General features: G+C 32.6%; 1 protein-coding gene across 1 annotated transcript in view; it reads right to left on the reverse strand.

The window, feature by feature from the left end:
* LOC127716353 (uncharacterized) overlaps positions 1-22406 on the reverse strand; it is a 133449-nt gene that overhangs the window by 76144 nt on the left and 34899 nt on the right. The window contains exons 15-22 of the mRNA XM_052222524.1: positions 21341-21535; positions 16065-16279; positions 10802-10974; positions 10221-10401; positions 7409-7524; positions 4655-4740; positions 2727-2847; positions 871-991 (exon numbers count right to left, since the gene is read on the reverse strand). Of these exons, the coding sequence (XP_052078484.1) occupies positions 871-991; positions 2727-2847; positions 4655-4740; positions 7409-7524; positions 10221-10401; positions 10802-10974; positions 16065-16279; positions 21341-21535 (1208 nt within the window). The remainder of the gene's footprint in view (positions 1-870; positions 992-2726; positions 2848-4654; positions 4741-7408; positions 7525-10220; positions 10402-10801; positions 10975-16064; positions 16280-21340; positions 21536-22406) is intronic.

The raw sequence follows: 22406 nt of genomic DNA on the forward strand, positions 1-22406 counted from the left end.
GACAACCGTAAACCAGCTTAGAATTTGTAAACTACAAAACGAAATCGGTTATTGTTCGTTCCGTTTTGGTGTTTCATACTGACTAATATGGTTTGTATTAGCTTAAGACCCTTCAACATTAATGTGATATATATATTAAAGACTGTTTTACAAAAGGATGGAACTGTTTTACTTTCAAAGTCGTATTATAGTGATATCTGTTATGTACGGATTTCGACTCTCACCGGTTAATTTCTTCTTTTACACGTGCTTTTTAAACTTCCTGTTTAAACATACACAAGTTTCTAATTTGTTTTTTAAGTAAATTAAACTTATTTTAACAATCATGAAGCGTTCTAGAATCATTAACAAGCAGTTTCAGCTTCTGTTTGATGATGGAAAACAGGTTTTTCCAAGGAAATACCGCAAACGACCGCACAGGATTTGAAATTACCGGAGTTTCATTAGACCTTTTCTAACAGTTACAAAAAGTTTTTTTACCTAAAATTTCGTGGGGAGAAGGGGGTGCGGACTATGTATCATTGCGAACTATACAAGCCTTTCTACGGTATATACATTTGCAAGTCGTCATTGGCAAAACCACATAATCAGATATCCACAAAAGTATACTTCCTCTTAATCCAGGATTTTTTTTTCTTCACAGTATTAGTTTATTTCTAAACCTAAATCTAGGAAAGGACATTTTTAATTGCTATCAGAAATAGGCTTAACTTTGAATCGGAATACAGAGGAGTCTTTAGTATCCTTCCATAAATTTGTATCATGATGTGTTGTTTCAGAAAAGAAAATTGTTCTTGCAAAATATTTAATGCAACATATGCTAAAAAAGAAAAGTGATGTTCAAACAAGGAAACAGAAAAGTAAAGTTACCATTTTATCATTCTTGTAAAATTTGATATCTTTGGCTTCAGTATCACAATACACAGACATTATGTCACCTTTGTAACACCTGGCAAATTTTGTATTGGATGAACTTTTCCCTGTATAGACTCTGTAAACAAATAATTTAAGATTTGACATTATAAATATTGGTGGATTCCACAATCTTCCATTTGATATAGCAAAAGATAACATATTACCCTTATTTAATTGATTTTGTATTTACATTGTGTCATAGATCAAATTCATTCGTTCAGTGAATGTTCACTTGTTTGTGTTAATATGTCTTGTGATTGAGTTAAGCCATTTCAATTGATATTTTATAGTGTGTCTTTCTATGTTGTGATGTTACACTATTGTTTCAGATAAGGGTGAAGGTTGGTACCTATTAAAATATTCAAACCTGCTGCATTTGTTTGCACCTGTCCTAAGTCAGGAACCTGATGTTCATTGGTTGTCGTTTGTTGATGTGGTTCATAAGTATTTTTTCGTTTTTTATATAGATTAGACCATTGGGTTTCCTGTTTGAATGGTTTTACACTAGTCATTTTTGGGGCCCTTTTTAACTTGCTGTTTGGTGTGAGCCAAGGCTCCATGTTGAAGACCGTGCTTTGACCTATAATGGTTTACTTTTACAAGTTGGGACTTGGATGGAGAGTGTCTCATTGGCACTCATACCACATCTTCTTATATCTATATAAAAAATTTTCTCTTCTGCAATAATATAGGAATCAATCTTTTTACTATGAATAGACAATGAACTCTTCTATGGTTAACTTAATGGAAAAAATTATGAAATCTGTAGGAAGGACCTGTTCATGTGCATATAATTGATTCCTATGCAGAATATTTTCAATTGATCATTGATAATATCTGAGGTATACACTTAATCAAAACACTTAACACATATTGACCAAGAATGTGTCCATTGTACATAGATGCCCCATACGCACTATCATGTTCTATGTTCAGTGGACCGTGAAATTCGGGTCAAAACCCTAATTTGGCATTAAAATCAGAAAGATCATATCATAGGGAACATGTGTACTAAGTTTCAAGTTGATTGGACTTCAACTTCATCAAAAACTACCTTGACAAAAAACTTTAACCTGAAGCGGGGACAGACAGATGAACGGAAGCACAGACCGAAAAAACATAATGCCCCTAAGTGGGACATAAAAATTCAAAGTATCCGCAAACAAGACGTAGGTGTCTGATAAATCCAAAAACTGCTCACAAATTACAACTCATCACTCTCAAGCTGCTGAGTAAATATGTACTCATTCTGTTCAGAAGTACATGTGTAAAATGTGATGGAAATATATTGATGAAATGGAGCTGTGAAAGGAGGAACTGAAAAATGGCCAGACCAGGTAAATGCTATTTAATCACTACTCTTAGGCCAAGTTCGCTTAAAACTCTAGAGTTGACTTCAGAGTTTCAAGAGTATAATATGAACGCACTCGAGTTGCTATTCGGAACAACTCTAAGTAACTCTAGGGTAAGGTCCTGACCAAGCATAAAAGAATGAGAAAATATGATCGGTTTGAGGTCATTCAATGCTTACCCGAGTTTAACCCTGGCTCAGTGAGGGTTGGAATCGGGGTAAGATGGATTCACTTGAGAGGTTAAAGTAAACTTAGATTCTTAAGAGTTGGGGTATAATAATAATAATGGAACATATGAACAAAGGGATAAACTGACAAGGTGATTGCAGTATGCCATCCATTTAGTGAGTAGATGTTTAAAAATCAGTTAGTTGAAATCAGATGTCCTAAAATGCATTAATTATGACCTATCTTGACCTTTCAAGGAAACTAATTCACACCCAAACAATAAGTGTTTACCCTCCATCATCAGCATGGTATCCATATGAGGTTGGGTTCCATCCTGGCATTCTGTTGGGCGCATAATCCCTGGGAGCAACTCCTATGCCAATAAACCTGCTTTTACCTTCATGAATTATTTCTGAAAAAAATATTTAAATTAGTATGATCCTTTATTTAAGTTTTAAAATAAAAGTTGCATATGTTTTATATACTTGAATAGCCAAGCTTTACTATGAAACACATGTACATAAGACTTTCTTTTACAAGGAAATTCTTTATCTTATCCAAATGCACTGCTATTATATTATTGTCTTCCTGTACTCTAATTCACCTACAGATTTTCCATTATGCAGTGACCTTAGTAACCATGACCCCTCTGATTAGAATTTCACAGTGAAAGTGGTAGGGAAAAGCTGTGATGAAAGAGAAGGAAAAAAATGTGGACAGTACTAAGAAAGTATTAATTGATTAAGATGGCGGGAAAAAATGAATACTCAAAATAATTTGAAGACTGTTGTTAGAAAGTTTATTTAAGAAATGTGAACGCATGGAAACTATAAAAAATTAACAAAATAAACATTGCTCGGTTACACCACTTATTTTTCACATGCTCCATGATTCTGTCTTGATTGCTTAATTAGGTCATGATTGATTAACTTGCTAAACCTTGCCATAAAATACTTACATATTGTTTATATCAACATTATATCCATAGTTCACAAAACAGCACAAGACAAAAAAGTAAAAGCAGTATATATATCCAACACTAGAGATAAATTTTTTTGGGTTGGTTACTTTTGGTGGTGTTTAACAATACTTCCAGTGATGTTGATTTAATTTTGACGAAAAAAAGTGTTGAAAACTGATATAAGTGAATTTTAAAAGTCCAAGGACCATAACTCTGCACAAAATCATCAGACTGGAACTAAATTTGAACTTGATTTGTAACTTGTTATGATAAAACTATATACCAATTTTCAAGTCAATATCTTCAAGCATGATGGAAAAAAAAAAACAGCTGCGCCATGAGCGCATGATACGCCTGTAGCTTTTTCATAGAATAAAGTTCAATAAATTCTCAATGTCATATCAGAAATTCATGAAAAATAAAGGGAGGTTATCTTAATAGATATAAACCAGTCACCAAAGTTTCATGATAACTGCTCAAAGCATTGTAAGAAAACTGGAAAATCCCCTTTTTTATGAATAAAATCACATAATTCCGAAAAATAAAATCTAAAATTTATAAAAATCGAAAGGGAGCTTACGTCAATAGGGCAAAGTTTCATGAAAATTGCTGAAAGCATTTTTGAGTTATTGTCCGAAAAAAATGGAAAATCCCCTTTTTTTAATGAATAAAAACCCCATAACTCGGAAACGTAAAATCTAAAATTTATAAAAATTAAAAGGGAGCTCATGTCAATAAATATAAACAATTCACCAAAGTTTCTTGCAAAATGGTGAAAGTGTTTTTGAGTTAATGTCCGAAAACTAGAAAATCCCCCTTTTTTAATGAAAAAAAACCCCAAAACTCAGAAACTAAACATCTAAAATTTATAAAAATCGAAAGGGAGCTAACATCAATAGATATAAACAATTCATCAAAGTTTCATGCGTTTTTGAGTTATTGTCCGACATGTTGACGACAGACAGACGGACAACGATATACCATAATATGTCCCGTAAACTGATTATTTATGTGAATTTTCAAAGTCAACAATCATCAGACCAAAACAAAATTCGAACTTGATCTGTAACTTGTCATGATAAAACAATGCACCAAATATCAAATCAATTTCTCCAAGCATGTAGAAAACTGATTTGCCGGACTGACGGATGGACAGACAGACAGGCAAACCTAAAGTCCCCTTCAAATTTCATCGGTAGGGGACTAAAAATAGTGACCCCTTTAATAAAATAAGGACCTTGTATTCATCAATACTCACTATAACTAAATTTTTTAATGTTTTCTGAGAAGCATTCTACTCCAATAAACTGTGCAACTGGTGAAGAAGATGATCTTGGTTCATAGCTAAAAAGATATAAATTAAAATACAAAAATAAAGCTTAAGGAAAGGTAAAAGGGTACAACCCCTAAATGTAAAAGGTAAAACATCAAAACTTAAAAAAAACAAAACAATAAATGCTAAAAAAAATCAAAGGAGAATGTGTCTGAGGACACGAATGCCATCGCTCAAGCTTTGCAATTTTCCAAGTTTAAAAAGGGGCTTAACTCTATAACCGTCAATCACTCACCAAATTCAAACAGGGTTTGGGTGTTGCGATACTTAGCATTATGTATGAGTCTCATAAAATTTGCATGAGGCAAACTTAAGTTAGAGTGCGGAGGCAAAAATGGGACAGACAGATGGATGGAAAGACAGAAAAATGGAAGGAAGAACAATCAAGGGTAACACTTAATGCCCCCATCGCCTAGTAGCGTAGTATAACTAGAGGCTCTAAAGAGCCTGTGTCACTCACCTTGGTCTATGTGCATATCAAACAAAGGACACAGATGGATTCATGACAAAATTGTGTTTTGGTGATGGTGATGTGTTTGTAGATCTTACTTTACTGAACATTCTTGCTCCTTACTATTATCTCTATCTATAATGAACTTGGCCCAGTAGTTACAGTGGAAAATATTATGTAAAAATTTACAAAAATTTACAAAATTTATGAAAATTGTAAAAAATTGACTATAAAGGGCAATAACTCCTTAAGGGGACAATTGACAATTTTGATCATGTTGACTTATTTGTAGATCTTACTTTGCTGTACATTATTGCCGTTTACAGTTTATCTCTATCTATAATAATATTCAAGATAATAACCAAAAGCTGCAAAATTTTCTTAATTCAGGGGCAGCAACCCAACAACGTGTTGCCTGATAGGTCTGAAAATTTCAGGGCAGATAGATCTTGACCTAATGAACAATTTTATCCTCGTCAGATTTGCTCTAAATGCTTTGGTTTCAGAGATATGAGCCAAAAACTGCATTTTACCCTATGTACTATTTTTTAGCCATGTCGGCCATCTTGGTTGGTTGGCGGGGTCATCGGACACATTTTTAAAACTAGATACCCTAATGATGATTGTGAACAAGTTTGGTTAAATTTGTCTTAGTAGTTTCAGAGGAGAAGATTTTTGTAAAAGATAACAAAAATTTACGAAAAATGGTTAAAAATTGACTATAAAGGGCAATAACTCCTTAAAGGGGTCAACTGACCATTTTGGTCAAGTTGACTTATTTGTAGATCTTACTTTGCTGAACATTATTGCCGTTTACAGTTTATCTCTATCTATAATAATATTCAAGATAATAACCAAAAACAGCAAAATTTCCTTAAAATTACCAATTCAGGGGCAGCAACCCAACAACGGGTTGTCCGATTCATCTGAAAATTTCAGGGCAGATAGATCTTGACCTGATAAACAATTTTACCCCATGTCAGATTTGCTCTAAATGCTTTGGTTTCGGAGATATAAGCCAAAATCTACATTTTACCCCTATGTTCTATTTTTAGCCATGGCGACCATCTTGGTAGGTTGGCGGGGTCATCGGACACATTTTTTAAACTAGATACTTGAATGATGATTGTGTTTAAGTTTGGGTGCATTTGGCCCAGTAGTTTCAGAGGAGAAGATTTTTGTAAAAGTTTACGGACGACGGACGACTGCCGCAAAGTGATGAGAAAAGCTCACTTGACCTTTCAGGTCAGGTGAGCTAAAAATATCTACTTTTTGCATTGCCAACATATAACACATTATAAATATTGGCAATGATATTAACAATAATTCAGAAACTGTCCTTTACATTTAATTTAATTTGAATTAACGGCAATAGACAATCAAAATAGGTTAATTAAACCATGTCAAGACATTCATTTAATATACTAGACCATACCAGCGACTTCACGGGTCCTTGACTTAATTAAAGAACCTATGCTTTATTTTTAGCCTGGATTTTTAGAATTTGTATTGTCATTTAGTAAAGTCAGTTATTCCCTGTATAATGACAATGTTCAGGTGTGATTATTACCCATGTTTATAGCAAATCCTGAATACACTGTTTGGTTGTGCGCCTGACCGAGGCGTAACATACAGATTAGGTAACAGGTATCAGGTAATTTTGTGACATATACTATTGGAATGGGTATCGGATTCGACCCGGAACTTGTTAATTATTGGTAATATTAGTTATGTGTAAAACAAAAGGGCTTGGAATGGTGTAGTTTTAATCTACACCATTGTACTAGTATATCTTTTACATATCAAGTTAAATTCTCCGATCAGTACGTCGACTGAGCATGCACGAAAGTGTATAAGATATGAATCGATAACGGTCTCCGAATTTGGATATTTTCTCAAAAAATTGTGTTTTCTGTGGAAAAAAGATTGTTTCAAAGACAAATTTAGGAAGTACAAAACACTACATTTATACGTCATATCACAAATATTTCCGACTTTGTATGATTTCAGAGGAAATCGGTCTCTTCCTTTAGTAGTATAGATACATTATAAAATGAATTTACAGGTCAAACATAATTCACCTATTCCTTATGAGAAATTAAAAACATCATTTTATCTAGAAAACTTAGTTCTGGTTAATGAATGATGACAAATATGTCAACAGTCATGTATTCTCTGTTCAGCTTGAAATAAAGAATTAAAAAAAAATGTATTTGATGTACAGTTACCATAACAATCCAGTTTCATGGCTGACTTTAAGATCTCTGCTTATTATTGGCTGATAAACAACTTTGGACTCTTTAATTGCTGTCAAGTCCAGTTCACCATCTTTAGCAATTATTCTCTGAAAAAGATTTGATTTATTTGATTTATGGTGTTTTAACGCCACTTTTAAACACCGCTTTTGGGCTATTTTGTGGCGGACAGTTTTTACTGGTTGATGAACCCGGAGTGCCCAGAGAAAACCAACGACCTTTGATAGGAAAACTGACGAACCTAGTCATAAAAACAAGAATATCTATTTTCATTCAATTTAGAAAAATCCAGCATGAAAATTAGAACACTTGAATACTTAAATTCATGTTTAACTTTATTGACAAAATCCACAAAAAGTAGACAAATCGTAATGAAGGGCAGTATTAGAGGGTGTAATCCCGAAATCCTAAAAACATTAAGTATTTTTTGCCGGATCCCAAAATTTTATAATTAATTCCAGAGTCCTGATAGGTGGAAACCCTAAAATTCCCATGAAAATAAAGGCCCATTCCTGAATTACCGCAAAAATAAAGGCCCTACCTACCCTGACGTCCCAAAAAAATGTCCTTCCACCCTCAATAATGAATCCACATACAAGATCTTTTCTCAAATAGACTTTATTTCTTTTAATTACTGACTTGGTGACAATTCATTTTTAAAGTCATCTTTGCCAAAAATTTCAGAAAAATAGTATTTCTGTACATTCCCTATGGCATTATCATGATTATGTTGGATAAAGATTGGCTATCAAGTTGGAACTGAAATCATGGTTTACAAAAGGTCTTAATATTAATGGAGTTATACTGAAAGCTTCCTTGCCAACTGACCACTGTGTAAGTCTACATTCTACCATTATTTATATTAATGAACTGTGGTCAAAAGTAGACAAATGCCTTCTGGGTCAAAATTTGAAAAGCCTACAGCAAAAATTAGATATTGGTTAAAAATGTCCTAAATAGAAATCAAACCAACTATTTTCATTTTGGAGTACAAACAATGAAATATTACCCACAGTCCTTTAGATTCAGAAATGGTTAATCTTCTTCTATTTATATGTATTCATTCAATGAGATCTCATAAACATGTTTAACCCCGCCGCATTTTTGCGCCTGTCCCAAGTCAGGAGCCTCTAGCCTTTGTTAGTCTTGTATTATTTTTAATTTTAGTTTCTTGTGTACAATTTGGAGTTTAGTATGGCGTTCATTATCACTGAACTAGTATATATATTTGTTTAGGGGCCAGCTGAAGGATGCCTCCGGGTGCGGGAATTTCTCACTACATTGAAGACCTGTTGGTGACCTTCTGCTGTTGTCTGTTCTATGGTCGGGTTGTTGTCTCTTTGACACATTCCCCATTTCCATTCTCAATTTTATTCAAATATGAACATTTTAAGAAACCATGCTCCAAGCAAACAGTAGAGTAAATACTTTTGTTTATGGAACCAAATTCTCATGGTTGAGATAAAAAATATTGGTTTATAGGTCTTTGAATTTATAATAATGTTTTTTGAAATAATAAATGTAATATTAAAATATAAAATATTGACATGCCAGATAAACATTTTGAAAAATAATGTCTTCATTGGTGCAAGAGACAAAATTACCTGATATTATGAACAAGAAATGCTGAAATATAACAATGCTAATAATTTTTATACCACTACTTCTTAATTGCAATTTGGCTTTAACCAATACTATGGAAGCACTTTCATTCGTAAGGCACTTATTTTCATGGTTTTCTTGGATGGATTTATTCACGAATTTAAATCAGCTGTTGTTCAAATCAAGACATTAAAAGATCCCCATGTAGGTTTTACCACATGAATACGGACATATAATCTAGAGAATACATTGAATATCATCAAACGCACTTTGAACTAAATTAAAAACTATATATACAACTTCAGACAGGATTTTACTCTTTAAATCTTTTAAATAATTTACAGATATGTAATACTTTTAACCTTTTAATTATCATGAAAAAATTACTTTAGTTCGATGAAAGTCAGACTTCCAGTGATGAAGTGTTAATTACATCTCAAAATTCTCATACGAAAAAAAATCATATTGGGCTTGCTTTTTCAATTCATAAGAATTAACTCTACAATTCAAAGTGCATTTGTAGCATTTTTTATGTAACCATTTTTCTTTAAGTGGTATGTTTAGGGCTCAATTATCACCTATGATGATCGTCAATCTGTTGCTCATTCGATCTCGGGTTAATTAGTGTCATCACTTTTGACAACATGTGTGCAAGAATTTAAATGTTGACTTTGCTATTTCCTTCAATCCAGACAATTTGTGAGCATAGATAAATCAGCTTATTTACTTATTAAAAATTTAATAAATGTTGTCAGTAATAAAAAAACAAACGAGTAAGTAAAATGAACTCCTTATTTTGCAATGTCCCACAAATCATTATAAAATAATATATGATTATATTCAAGAATCTTTGTTTCTGATGGCTTCAAACTGCTCATTCACAATTTTATCAGAAAACTGAAATCCAGGTATCTAAGAACCCATGAACATGTTACTTTTGCTCAAACCACAAAAATTGATACCAACGAATAAAAGTACTTTCAGAGTAAATAAAAATAAACAACAGGTCAGGAAAAGGATAAATTGAGTAAGAATTAGAGAAAAAGTGATATGCACTGGGTGCAATTGGCCAGCTAGGCAAGCTAAGGTAGTCAATGGATATAGGGGAGATAACTTTGACAAGTTTATTTGTTCTGGCTGTGAGTGAACACCTGGTCCCTCATGGTTCTAAATGTGTACTTACACAAGGATCTGATATTCTGATTTTAACACAGTCACCATAGTTACAAAGATATAAAGGGTCTTCCACATCCTTAATCAATGTCTTAAACTTCTCAACAATTTTTCCAGTGGTCACTTGATCAGCTGATGACAAAGCAGTGGCCTTCCCAGGGAAAATGCTAATAATAGCACCATCTTCTGCTCTAAAATATAAATATCACTTTTGAAGTCACTTTAATCAGATACACAATAAGATGTCCAATCAGATCTTAGCATATGAATTTGTTTGTGTTTATATAATTTGGCTACTACACATTCTAACCAAGAAAACAGTAATGTAAAAGATAAACTCTGAGGATGAATGTGAAATTTTGGAAATGACTAATTAGAAATTCTAAAAATATATGACATACTTTGTATGCTTGAAAAATGAGTTTGTACAAATAAATCTTAATTTGATTTAAAATCCCATTTATAATGTCTGATTGGCCCATGTGCCTCCAATTGACTGTTCAATAGAAAGAACCAAATTCCAATTTTTGGGGCATAAGTAAATATTGTCTGTCCTTATTAAGGCACTATCACGCCGGATAAAGAACTTACTCTCTAAGGAATATACCCTTCCTCCCGTCTGTGCTATAAATCATCTCTACTTCATTGTAAGCTAAAGGATCTAGTGGAACCTTGTTTAATACACTTTCCAAATACGTGGATGGACTTTGCACAACCCTTTTATTGTTGCAATAAACCTGTGGTCGTAAATAACTTCTAAGTTCCTGGAAATTACAATTCAAACAATATTATTTACGATAACTTTTTGAACGATATATTAGCTCTTTTATATCATAACAATCATGCACACTTGAGGTATTTACTTTATCATATTGAATATTTATGAGGCAGTGATTTATTCTGGTCTTTAGAGGGGCATAAGCTGCCAAATTATGTACACCGATTTGACTCAAATTCTTATATTTGATTATAAACATACTAAAACACATATCTTAATTATAAAAAGTCTAAAATAAACAAGTTATGGTGCATGGACTCGATAATATGTATCAGCATTCTGACCGTATTCCAGTCTAGACGCCATCTAATTAACCATCAGGTGACCTCCAAAGACTGTCGACAGTCATATAAATGGATACAAACATAAATATAGATATAAATAAATAGCAAACATATGCAATTTTATTTTTCTAGGTCTGTTTGATTTCATATTATAGGTTAAAAAAATATGCTAATCATCGTTTTTACCAGTGTAAGAATGAGTCTTTGTGGGTCAAAATCGACCAAATGGTTTACCCTTAGCTATGGGATTAAATTGAAGGTCACATGAATACAGATTCAATGAGATTGAATTATTCACTTGCAAGTTTGTTAGCTTATTTTGACAAAATTGAATTAAACTGCTGTTAAAAGCGAATTATTATTTCACTACTTCACTCTAATTAATGATTAAACAAAAACAAAAAACATTTTTTTTTTATCTCTAGAAGCTAATGCCCTTCTAATATATTATTATGATAATGTTTTTACAGATAAGAGCTTTTGAAGGGTTAAATTACAATTTTCCATTTTCTCAAGGCACCTAACATAATGAAATAAATTGGTACCCTAAAAACTGCATTTATCTTAGAATATTTATATCATAATATTAATAAAATGCTCCGCAGGGCGCAGCTTGATACGACCGCAGAGGTCGAACCCTGAACAGTTGGGGCAAGTATGGACACAACATTCAAGCTTGATACAGCTCTGAATTTGGATTGTGATTAAATATTTGACACAGCATAGGTTTCTGACACAGAATGAATGTGGTCTAAGAACTTAAAAATTTTAAATTGGACATTCACCTATTATGGTCCAATATCCAAAATCTAAATACATGGTTAGATTCAGCATATCAAAGAACCCCAAGAATTCAATTTTTGATGAAATCAAACAAAGTTTAATTTTGGACCCTTTTGACCTCAATGTGGACAAAGTTGATAACGGGGCCCAAAAATCAAAAATCTAAATACATGGTTAGATTCAGCATATCAAAGAACCCCATATATTCAATTTTTGTTGAAATCAAACAAAGTTTAATTTTGGACCCCGATTTGGACCAACTTGAAAACTGGGCCCATAATCAAAAATCTAAATACATGTTTAGATTCAGCATATCAAAGAACCCTAAAAATTCAATTTTTGTTAAAATCAAACTAAGTTTAATTTTGGACCCTTTGGACCTTAATGTAGACCAATTTGAAAACGGAACCAAAAAATTAAGAATCTAAATACACGGTTAGATTCAGCATATCAAAGAACCCCAATAATTCAATTTTTTGATGAAATCAAACAAAGTTAAATTTTGGACCCTTCGGACCTCAATGTGGACCAATTTAAAAACGGGGCCCAAAATCCAAAAACTTAATACACGATTAGATTCAGCATATTAAAGAACCCCAAGAATTCAAGAATAAAACCCCATTGAAATTGATCAAGAAATAAGCAATTTATACGAAGTATCTTCTTTTGCACAATACTGTGCAATTGAATATTTCTTGCTATTGCGCAGTACTGTACAATTGACAATTTCTTGCTATTGCGCAATATTGTGCTATTGGATATTTCTTGCTATTGCGCAATACTGTGCAACTGAAGATTTCTTGCTATTGCGCAATACTGTGCAATTGAAGATTTCTTGCTATTGTGTAATACTGTGCAATTGAAAATTTCTTGCTATTGCACAATACTTATTATATAATAATTTACACATCCTGTTTGGTGTGTATCTCCTACCATATCATTATTATTTGCTTTTAAATATTAATCAGAAATAACCAACTTAAAATGGAAAATTTTAAAAGAAAAAAAAAAGGAAAAAAAGAAAAAAAAAAGAAAAAAAAAAAAATCCCTCCCCCCCCAAATTTTTTGAACCCCCTTATGATTCATCACCCCCAAACTCAATCCCAGCCTTCCCTTTGTGGTATGGTACCTTGCAGTACAATTTCAGAGAGATCCATACACTTGAACACAAGTTATTGTCTGGAAACTAGAAAAATGCTTATTTTTGGCCCCTTTTTGGCCCCCAATTCCTAAACGTTTCGGGCAATTACCCCCAAACTCAATTCCAGTTTTCCCTTTGTGATATGGAACCTTGTAGTACAATTTCAGAAATATCCAAACACTTACACACAAGTTATTGTCATGAAACTAGAAAAATGCTTGTTTTTTGCCCCTTTTTTGGCCCCTAATTCCTAAAATTTTGAGGCAATTACCCCCAAAATCTATTACAGCCTTCCCTTTGTGATATGGAACCTTGTGGTACAATGTCAGAGAGATCCATACACTTACACACAAGTTATTGTCTGGAAGTTACAAAAATGCTTATTTTTGGCCCCTTTTTGGCCCCTAATTCCTTAACTGTTGGTACCATAACCCCCAAAATCAATCCCAACCTTCCTTTCATGGTATTGAACCTCGTGGTAAAATTTCATGGAGATCCATTCACTTAAACTAAAGTAAGAGTGTGAAAACCAATGTGTCTTCGGACGACGCCGGACGACGACTACGACGACGCCAACGTCATACCAATATACGACCAAAAAATTTTTAATTTTTGCGGTCGTATAAAAACAACAAATATATGGTGACTAACAGGACTACAAAAGCACATTTTAAGATTGGTAATTTCCACCCATTTTCATTTCGGCGACATATATTAAAGGTAGATTGAGTGTTTCTCGCCATTTTGGATTGTAAAATAGCAGAAAAAAATCTGATCTTAAATGAAAAATGCACATTTTGAGAGATTTGATTTTGATTTTTGGTGTTTTAACACAACTTTTAAGCACCGCTTTTGGGCTTTTGGCAGCCAGTTTTTATTGGTGGAGGAAGCCGGAGTGCCTGGAGAAAATCACCGACCTTCGATAGGTAAACTGACAATCCTAGTCAATTAAGATTGGAGTCGAGTGCACCCGCACGAGCGGGGTTCGAACTCACAACCTCAGTGTTGACTGGCTAGTGATTACAGTAGTAACTACTTAGACCACTCGGCCACCGAGGCCCCTCACATTTTGAGAGAGGAATGTCATTTATTTTATAAAGACTTTTCATATAAATGAAGAAAATAATCTGTTCTATCTTATTGTAATAATTGAAAATATTTTTCTTCCTTTCACATTTTTCAACTTAGACATGTAAGGGGAGATAACTCATGATATAAAGTTATAAGTAATGAAATGTAAGGTAAAGTTACCTGTTACTGTAAATTCAGAAATTATTGCATGCATTTATTATTGCTATTTTGTCATTTTAGACTAAAATGCGATTTTATTTTTTGCGATATTGAGAAAAATCCTGTTTAATTCATATTAAAAAATTTCAAAATGCGAGTTTAAATTATTGCGAATATAACCCTGTCGCATTTTTCGCAATAATAAAAACATCGCAATAATTTCTGAATTTACAGTATATGTTTTGTAGCCAGAAAACGTGTCACATTATCCCATTTTTTTCTTTTTATTGACTGAAAGCTGATTATAAGAACTATCTAAATCTCATATTTTATCTTAAAAGTCTATCATTTAGTTGTCTTTCTATCATACAATTTTTTTTTCCATGTGTAATTTATATAAAATCTGACAATTTTGCACACAACCAGAAGCTTGAATACACTTTTGACACAGAGATATGTCTTGCCTGTTTGCATACAATTCAGAGAAAGACAATCTGTTGGACAGCAACATTGCTAATTAAATCAAAGTCGCTGGACCAACTAGTGGGTGACTACTAGGGTCTCGAAATGGGTGACAAACTGAGATGTACAAACAGCAAAGTAACTTCATAGAAAGTATTGTCTATTGTAAGTAGTTCCTATCAAAACTAACTTAAACATAATACTTAACACTGAAAATTGTTATTTCATTGAATGTCAATGGACAATGACTGAGGGGGCAGGGCCTTAAAATAGTCTTCAAACCGATATGTACTGAAACTAAAAGTAATGCAACTTATAGAAAATATCATTGATCTATCACAAGTAGTTCATATCAAACTAACTTAGGCAGAAAACTTATCATTGAAAATTGCCAATTAATTGAAAGTCACTGGACCATGACCTAGGGGGCAGGACCTCAAAATAGTCATCAAACTGATATGTGTTGATAGCAATGTAACTTCGCAAAAAATATCATTAATCTATCACTTGTAGTTCCTATCAATCTAACTTAAGCAGAAAACTTATTTAAAATGACCTATCAATTCAAAGTCACTGGACCACGTCCTAGGGAGCAGGGCCTCAAAATAGTCTTCAAACTAATATGTACTGATAGTATTGCAACTTCATACAAAATACCATTGATCTATCAAAAGTACTTTCTATCAAACTAACTTAAGCAAAAATCTTAACATTGAAAATGGCTAATTAAATCAAAGACACTGGACCATGGCCTAGGGGGCAGGGCCTCAAAATTGTCGTCAAATTGATATGTACTGATAGTAATGCATCTTCATACATAATACCAAGATCTATCACAAGTAGTTCCTTTCAAACTAACTTAAGCAGAAAACTTAACAATCGTTGACGTCGCCATTGCCATCTTCGGAAAAGCAATTCCTATGTCTTGCTTTCCGCAACAACAATCGCAGGCGAGACAAAAAGGCTCCATGACTCATACTTCTTATTGCATATTTGAAAAAATCAAATCACCTATATTTTTGCAAACTTTAAAAAAAATTATCTATTTTAATTTCAACCTTCCATTTACCTTCATAGATTATTTCGACTGTCATTTTGTCAGTTTTCAAGTAAGTATCAGAATAAAAAAAAATTTTTTTGCAAGTATTATATTGTTATTCTAATTGCAACATTTACCCATAAGTCAGCAGCACAATCTGTACAAATCCCACAATCCACACATCCTGGTAAAGATGTTTTACACAGACACTCTCTAAAATTATCTCCCATAATTCCATTGTATTTACACTTCCTGCCTAGTCCACAGCATCTGTTACACATGGAACAAACAGACTGGTTGAACATACTGTCAATTTTCTTCCAAAGATGTTTGCAACCAAAAGAGTTGTGAACTGAAAAATTAAAACAATCATATTCATCACAGATTTTTGTGAACATCTTTATTTTTAATGTTTATTACAAACCTGCTCGTGCATTTTTCATTGTTATTCAACGCAAAATAATTATCTAAGACACCTGGGACAATCTCATTTCACAAAGGATTTCTATTGTTTACTTATTGTACCTCAAACTTATTTACGGTTTAGGTCTTTAAGTTGAGGTTCAATTTACTAAAAGTTAATCGGGCATGACTAATTAGATACACCCTCTTAAAATCAGGGGGTCCGAAATAGGATTGGGAAAAAACACCCAGCAAAATACCATAATTTACAATTTTAGAAAATTTTTGATTCAAAGTGCTTTTGGTTGCTTTAATATCTCAGTCAATAATCAAACGTTATTTTAGTGCATATACTAACCTTTCCCGAACCAAGACATGTTGGCTGCAATAGGAATTTATTTACAAAAAAAGTCCATATCTCATTTACTTATAGTGGCCATTATTGGTTGTAAATTCATGAAGTTTTGTTTTTGACATTCGTCTACCGTGGATAAAAAAGAGTGGAGGGCTAATAGCTTAGCTTACGACTTTGATCATGGTTCAACTGTATTCTATTGAGGCATACGTTTTACCTCTAGCGAACGCTCTGCCTTATTGTAAAAAGTTCCACTCTTATTGCGAACCCAATGAAAGTTTTCCACAGTGCCATCTCTATATGGTCAAGGTATTTAAACTTTTGTAAGTTCACCTGTCCTATTGAATAAATACAATAGCTATTGTTCTATGTGTAGTTTATTCTCTGGGACCTTTAAATTTCTTCTAAGACAAATCTATCACTCATTGATTAATTTACCGGAGTAAAAAAAAATCTTCTAAATAGACGAAAATACATGTTTTATACTCAAAACTGCATGTGATGTTGTATTTATTCAATATTAATAAGATATTTTCAATTTGTTGAATGTAAACAGTGATTCAAACATTAATAAAAGTTGATTTCTGACAAAACTTTAGAATTTGTTTTTTTGTGTGTTTGACAAATAAAAACTTGAAAATTATGATGTTCAAATTAAGACATACTTAAATGTATTCTATAACTAAACAAAAACAAAATAAATGCAAATTTCAATGGGAACATTACTTAAACTTTTGTCAGAAATCAATTTTTTATGATTAAATCAGTGTTTATATTGAAAAGATTGATAATATATTATCAATTTTAAGTAAATACATCATCACAGGCAGTTAATGAGTATAAAAAAAGTATTTTTGTCTATATATAAGAAAAAAATTTTCATGACTCAGGTAAATTAATCAATGAGTGATAGATTTCTCTTAGAAGAAATTTAAAGGTCCCAGTGAATAAACTGCACAAAGAACAATAGCTATTGTATTTAATCAATACGACAGGTGAACTTACAAAAATTTAAATACCTTGACCATATAGAGATGGCACTGTGGAAAACTTTCATTGGGTTTGCAATAAATTGAATTTATTTGCCTCAGGTTGATCCACTTTGCATCTTGTCGTAAATATGCATGACATATTTGCCACTGGACATGAATGGAGCAATTAATTAATCAGCTTCATTTAGTGATGTATAATCATTTGTTTTCAGTTGATAATCGTCTCAAACAGTTTTCCAATTTTTATATATTTCATTTTTATTTACATATGAATTTTTAAGCGTAAATCTTAGCATTTCTTCCATCATTTTTCTCATTGCATTTAATCTTTTTTTAAACATCAAAAAAACATTGTCGTAGTACACATCAGGGGTTACATTGTATCCTATCCAGCAAAACAAAGAGGAGATTGGATAAGAACGGAAAAACAAATTATCACAGAACTAGTGCATATTTTTGTTTGGGGGCCAGCTGAAGCAAGCCTCCGGGTGCAGGATTTTTTCGCTGTATTCAAGACCCATTGGTGGCCTTCAGCTGTTTTCTGCTCTTTGGTCAGGTTGTTTCAACTCGTTCAACGATCATATTTCCCACTAATGTTTTTTAAAGTATAGATAGCGAGAAATTCTCACTACACCAGGCATCGGATATCCAAAAATCACAAGCGTTTAGTTGAAAAATTACATCTGCCCTATTTTAATTTTGATCGGTGAAAATTTAAGAAGTTGTACTATAAACCAGTAGAAGAAAAACACTTCACTGTATAATATAACAGTAAAATAAATGGTGATAAAGAATGACGACCAGCGGCAAATAAAATGAATATTCAGGAGGAAAACATGTATATATAATATGAGTAATTTTGTATTAACCCTGCTTTTTATTAGACTGACACGCTGAGTAGGTGTTTTTACACGTAAGTTCACAAGATATTAGTTCACAGGAAGAAAAGTCACCCGACCCGGACACATTTACGACTCTGAGCCGACCAGTCTGTGCTCTTACTCTATGATGCCACGTGTTTAGAGTTGAAATAGCAAATGCCAATGTAAAGTCTTTGTTTGACCCGGTCAGGATTCGAACAAACGACCTCCCGCTCTCAAGGCAAACACCCTCACATGAGACCAACCAGGAGAGCGGTAGTACATAATATCATACCAAAAACTCAAGTACAATAAACAACACAGTTTCACAGAATTCTCACAGTTACTAAAGCCAGCTAAAAGTATCTAACCTAAATTAAATGCGTGAAATGATACTATAAACTACACGTAAACATCGATGATCGACTTCAGTGTAGATTTCATGGATCAACGCTCTTGGTAAATTAAAAACTCTTGCACCAGTCCGAATGTGGCCAGCTGTTGCAAGTCTAAATTTCTGTCCTTATTCAATAAACCCTCATTTTCCAGTGGTATTTTAAAGTTTCACGTCCAACCTCACTGTCGACCTCCTATTGTATTTAAAGAATTTATGTGTTATAGTCATGAACATGCATGAAATATTTGCCACTGGACGTTAAGCAAACAACAATCAGTCAACTTTATAAATTGTTCCATGGACTTAGCACTCAAAGACAAGATCTTGTAAAATGCTATAATGTACAATTTTCATTTAAATTTTTTTTTTTTTTTTTGTGGTTTATTTTCTTCAATTTATTACATAAATGACTGCTTATAAAAAAGTTTTAAATATTTTTTTACTATGGTTCTACTGTTTTAATACGATTTATAACATATGATTTTTTGTCAGGCAAGGATAAAATTAAGAAAGGAAAAAGTTTTTTCAGGTGTTTTTGCTTCATTTAAACATGAAAAGGGAATAACGGACAACTAAAATAAAAGAGTTTGTTTTCATATAATACATTTAACCTGCGAAAATATCTCACCTAAACACGTTTTGATCGGGCCAGTGAAACCTAGTTGATGCTATAGATGTTACATTTATGCTTTTTAAAACGATTTTATTCATTGAAGTTTGCATGCAATTTTTTTATTTAAAAAAAAACAAAAAACAAAGCAAGATCTATTAATTAAATGGACTGAACAGACAACACTAATTATTTTGCATTCGCATTTAACTTAGTGTAAAAAAATTACAGAATCAAAAACAGAATGAACATTTACCGCATGAATACAATATTGTGAAGGACCTGGTGCATCTAGGTCTGTTCGATTAGAAGTTCTGAAACAAGAGTTTACTTACTGTGTTCTAAGGTCTGGTCTTTACGAATCTATTTCATGATTACTGACAGATTAAAACATCAAATATATATAACAAGAAGTTGTTGTGCACAATATTCATTGGTCAGTTATAAATGAGGTCTGTATAGGGTTTTGATTGCCTTATTTATTAAATAAGAAATCTTTATTTTGAAAAGTTGGATTCAAAAATATAAATTTACCCCCTAATTTTGTAAAACTATAATTTGGTGATATTTTAATGCTAAAAAATTATAATGAATAAATAATTAAATGATGTACTGCCATTTAATCGGTCCGTTTCCATTGCAATTTGGTAACTGTTAAAAATAAAATTGTATATATCAGTCTGAGTACTGTTTAACTATCATTTAATTTGAACATATTTAGACTCGTCCAATTCAGGGGCATTAGGTTTCTGTGAGTGCTTTTTGTGTACTTTTCTTATGTTTTTGACGGTTTGTAAGTCAGTAAAAGTTCAATGATTAAAACAATGTTGACATTAAAAGACCTCCTCACAAAAAGGGCTGTTCAAATCCCCTCGCCCTTCGTAATTATCCATACCTTATTTGAATACATATTTTTATCAATTTTTTATTTTAGTTCAATTATATGTTTCAGAATTTAGTGTGATGGATATTTTCAATGAACTAGTAAATATTTTTGTTTAGGGGCCAGCTGAAGCCCACCTCTGGGAGCAGGATTATGGGAAATTGTATTATTTTGGATACTTGGTTTCATGGTTTTAAAAAATTCTGACCTCTATAAAACCTTTATAAAACTCATCTTTTATTGAGAAAATAAACATATGGTAACCTAATGATTGATTGATTGTTGGTGTTTTACGGCCACTTTTAAGCACCACTTTTGGGCTATTTCGTGGCGGCCAGGTTTTATTGGTGGAGGAAGCTGGAGTGCCCAGAGAAAACCTCTGACCTTCCATAGGTGGTAACCTAATGCACAGAATCACCATGAATATTAGTACCTAAATTTTAATAATAATGATTCACAGTATAACCTGAATGACCTATCACTCTCAATATTTAACACACTGGCAATAATCCTATTAATAGATCTATACTGTCCGTACTTATTACATGCTTGAATATCATACAGTAACATTATATCATTTTTGTTACAATGTAACAATATTACTATGTGAAACATGATATTAAGGTCTGACAGGCTAATGTCCTTAGTAGCATTCTCTCATAATTCAATATGGCAACCTTAGGAGATAAAATTGCAATGCATTTATAAATTCCAACACCTACACGCATTAGTATTGCTTTTTTCAGCATTAAAACCACAAAAATGAGTCATATGAACAAACAATGACAGATTTAAAAGATACAAGGTTTATTAACCAATCAAAAATTTAGAATATCCTCTGCCTATGGCCTCAGTCAATATGTCCAGGACTACACTTGAGTAATGAAAATTAAAATACAGGTAAAGCCACTTACCAAAACCATTTGGAACATCTCCTGATTCTAGATATATGATATCACGTTGTTTTAGAACTTTATCAATCATGTCTGTGTATAAGCAAAAGATGTTCCAAGTGTACTCTTTAACATAAAACTCTGTTTCATCATTGACAGGCTCTGTTTTTAAATCAGGCAGGTAACATTTAGTCTGAACTACAATCTCTCTGTTGTCTAAAAGTACAAAATGTCATGGTAACTACTGTGGTTGATATTAAAAAAAATGAAAAATTTGTGAATTATTAAACCAATCTACACAAACCATTTCAAGTACATTTTTGTACCATTTGACCTCAAATTGTGCCACCTTAAACTATAGATAGGAAGAATTTAGAACTATTATATTTCAAACTAATGAAAATTCGTAAGGGTTCCGCGGAACCCAGTGTCTCTCCTACTTTTGCTGTTAATCGCAGGCTCAACAAAAATGAGGAAAAAAATTAACAAAAATATTCCTCTCTATTCTATCTTTTGATTGTAAGAAGCTTCTGTCCCAGTTTGGTAAAAATCCAGGATAGTTTATGAATCTAATAAATGTTTTAACAAGAGTGCACACGCTGAAATGTCTCGCCTTCTTTACTAATCATTGATATTATGTTGATAGTCCTAAATATAAAGCTTTATTACAACTGTCACATAAACTTAACATTAACCAAGTAAACTAAACATTGACCAATAAACCATGAAAATGAGGTCAAGGTCAGATGAACCATGCTAGGCAGGCATGTACAGCTAACAATTCTTCCATACAACAAATATAGTTGACCTATTGCTTATAGTTTAAGAAAAACAGACCAAAACACAAAAACTTAACACTGAGCAATGAACCCTGAAAATGAGGTCAAGGTCAAATAAAACCTGCGTGACTGCCAAATAGATCATAAAATATTTCCATACACCAAATATAGTTGAACTATTGCATATAGTATTAGAAAAAAAGACCAAAACTCAAAAAACTTAACTTTGACCACTGAACCATGAAAATGAGGTCATGGTCAGATGACACCTGCCCGCTAGACATGTACACCTTACAGTCCTTCCATAC

Source organism: Mytilus californianus, unplaced genomic scaffold (genome assembly GCF_021869535.1).
Source record: "Mytilus californianus isolate M0D057914Y unplaced genomic scaffold, xbMytCali1.0.p SCAF_9, whole genome shotgun sequence".
NCBI lineage: Eukaryota > Metazoa > Mollusca > Bivalvia > Mytilida > Mytilidae > Mytilus > Mytilus californianus.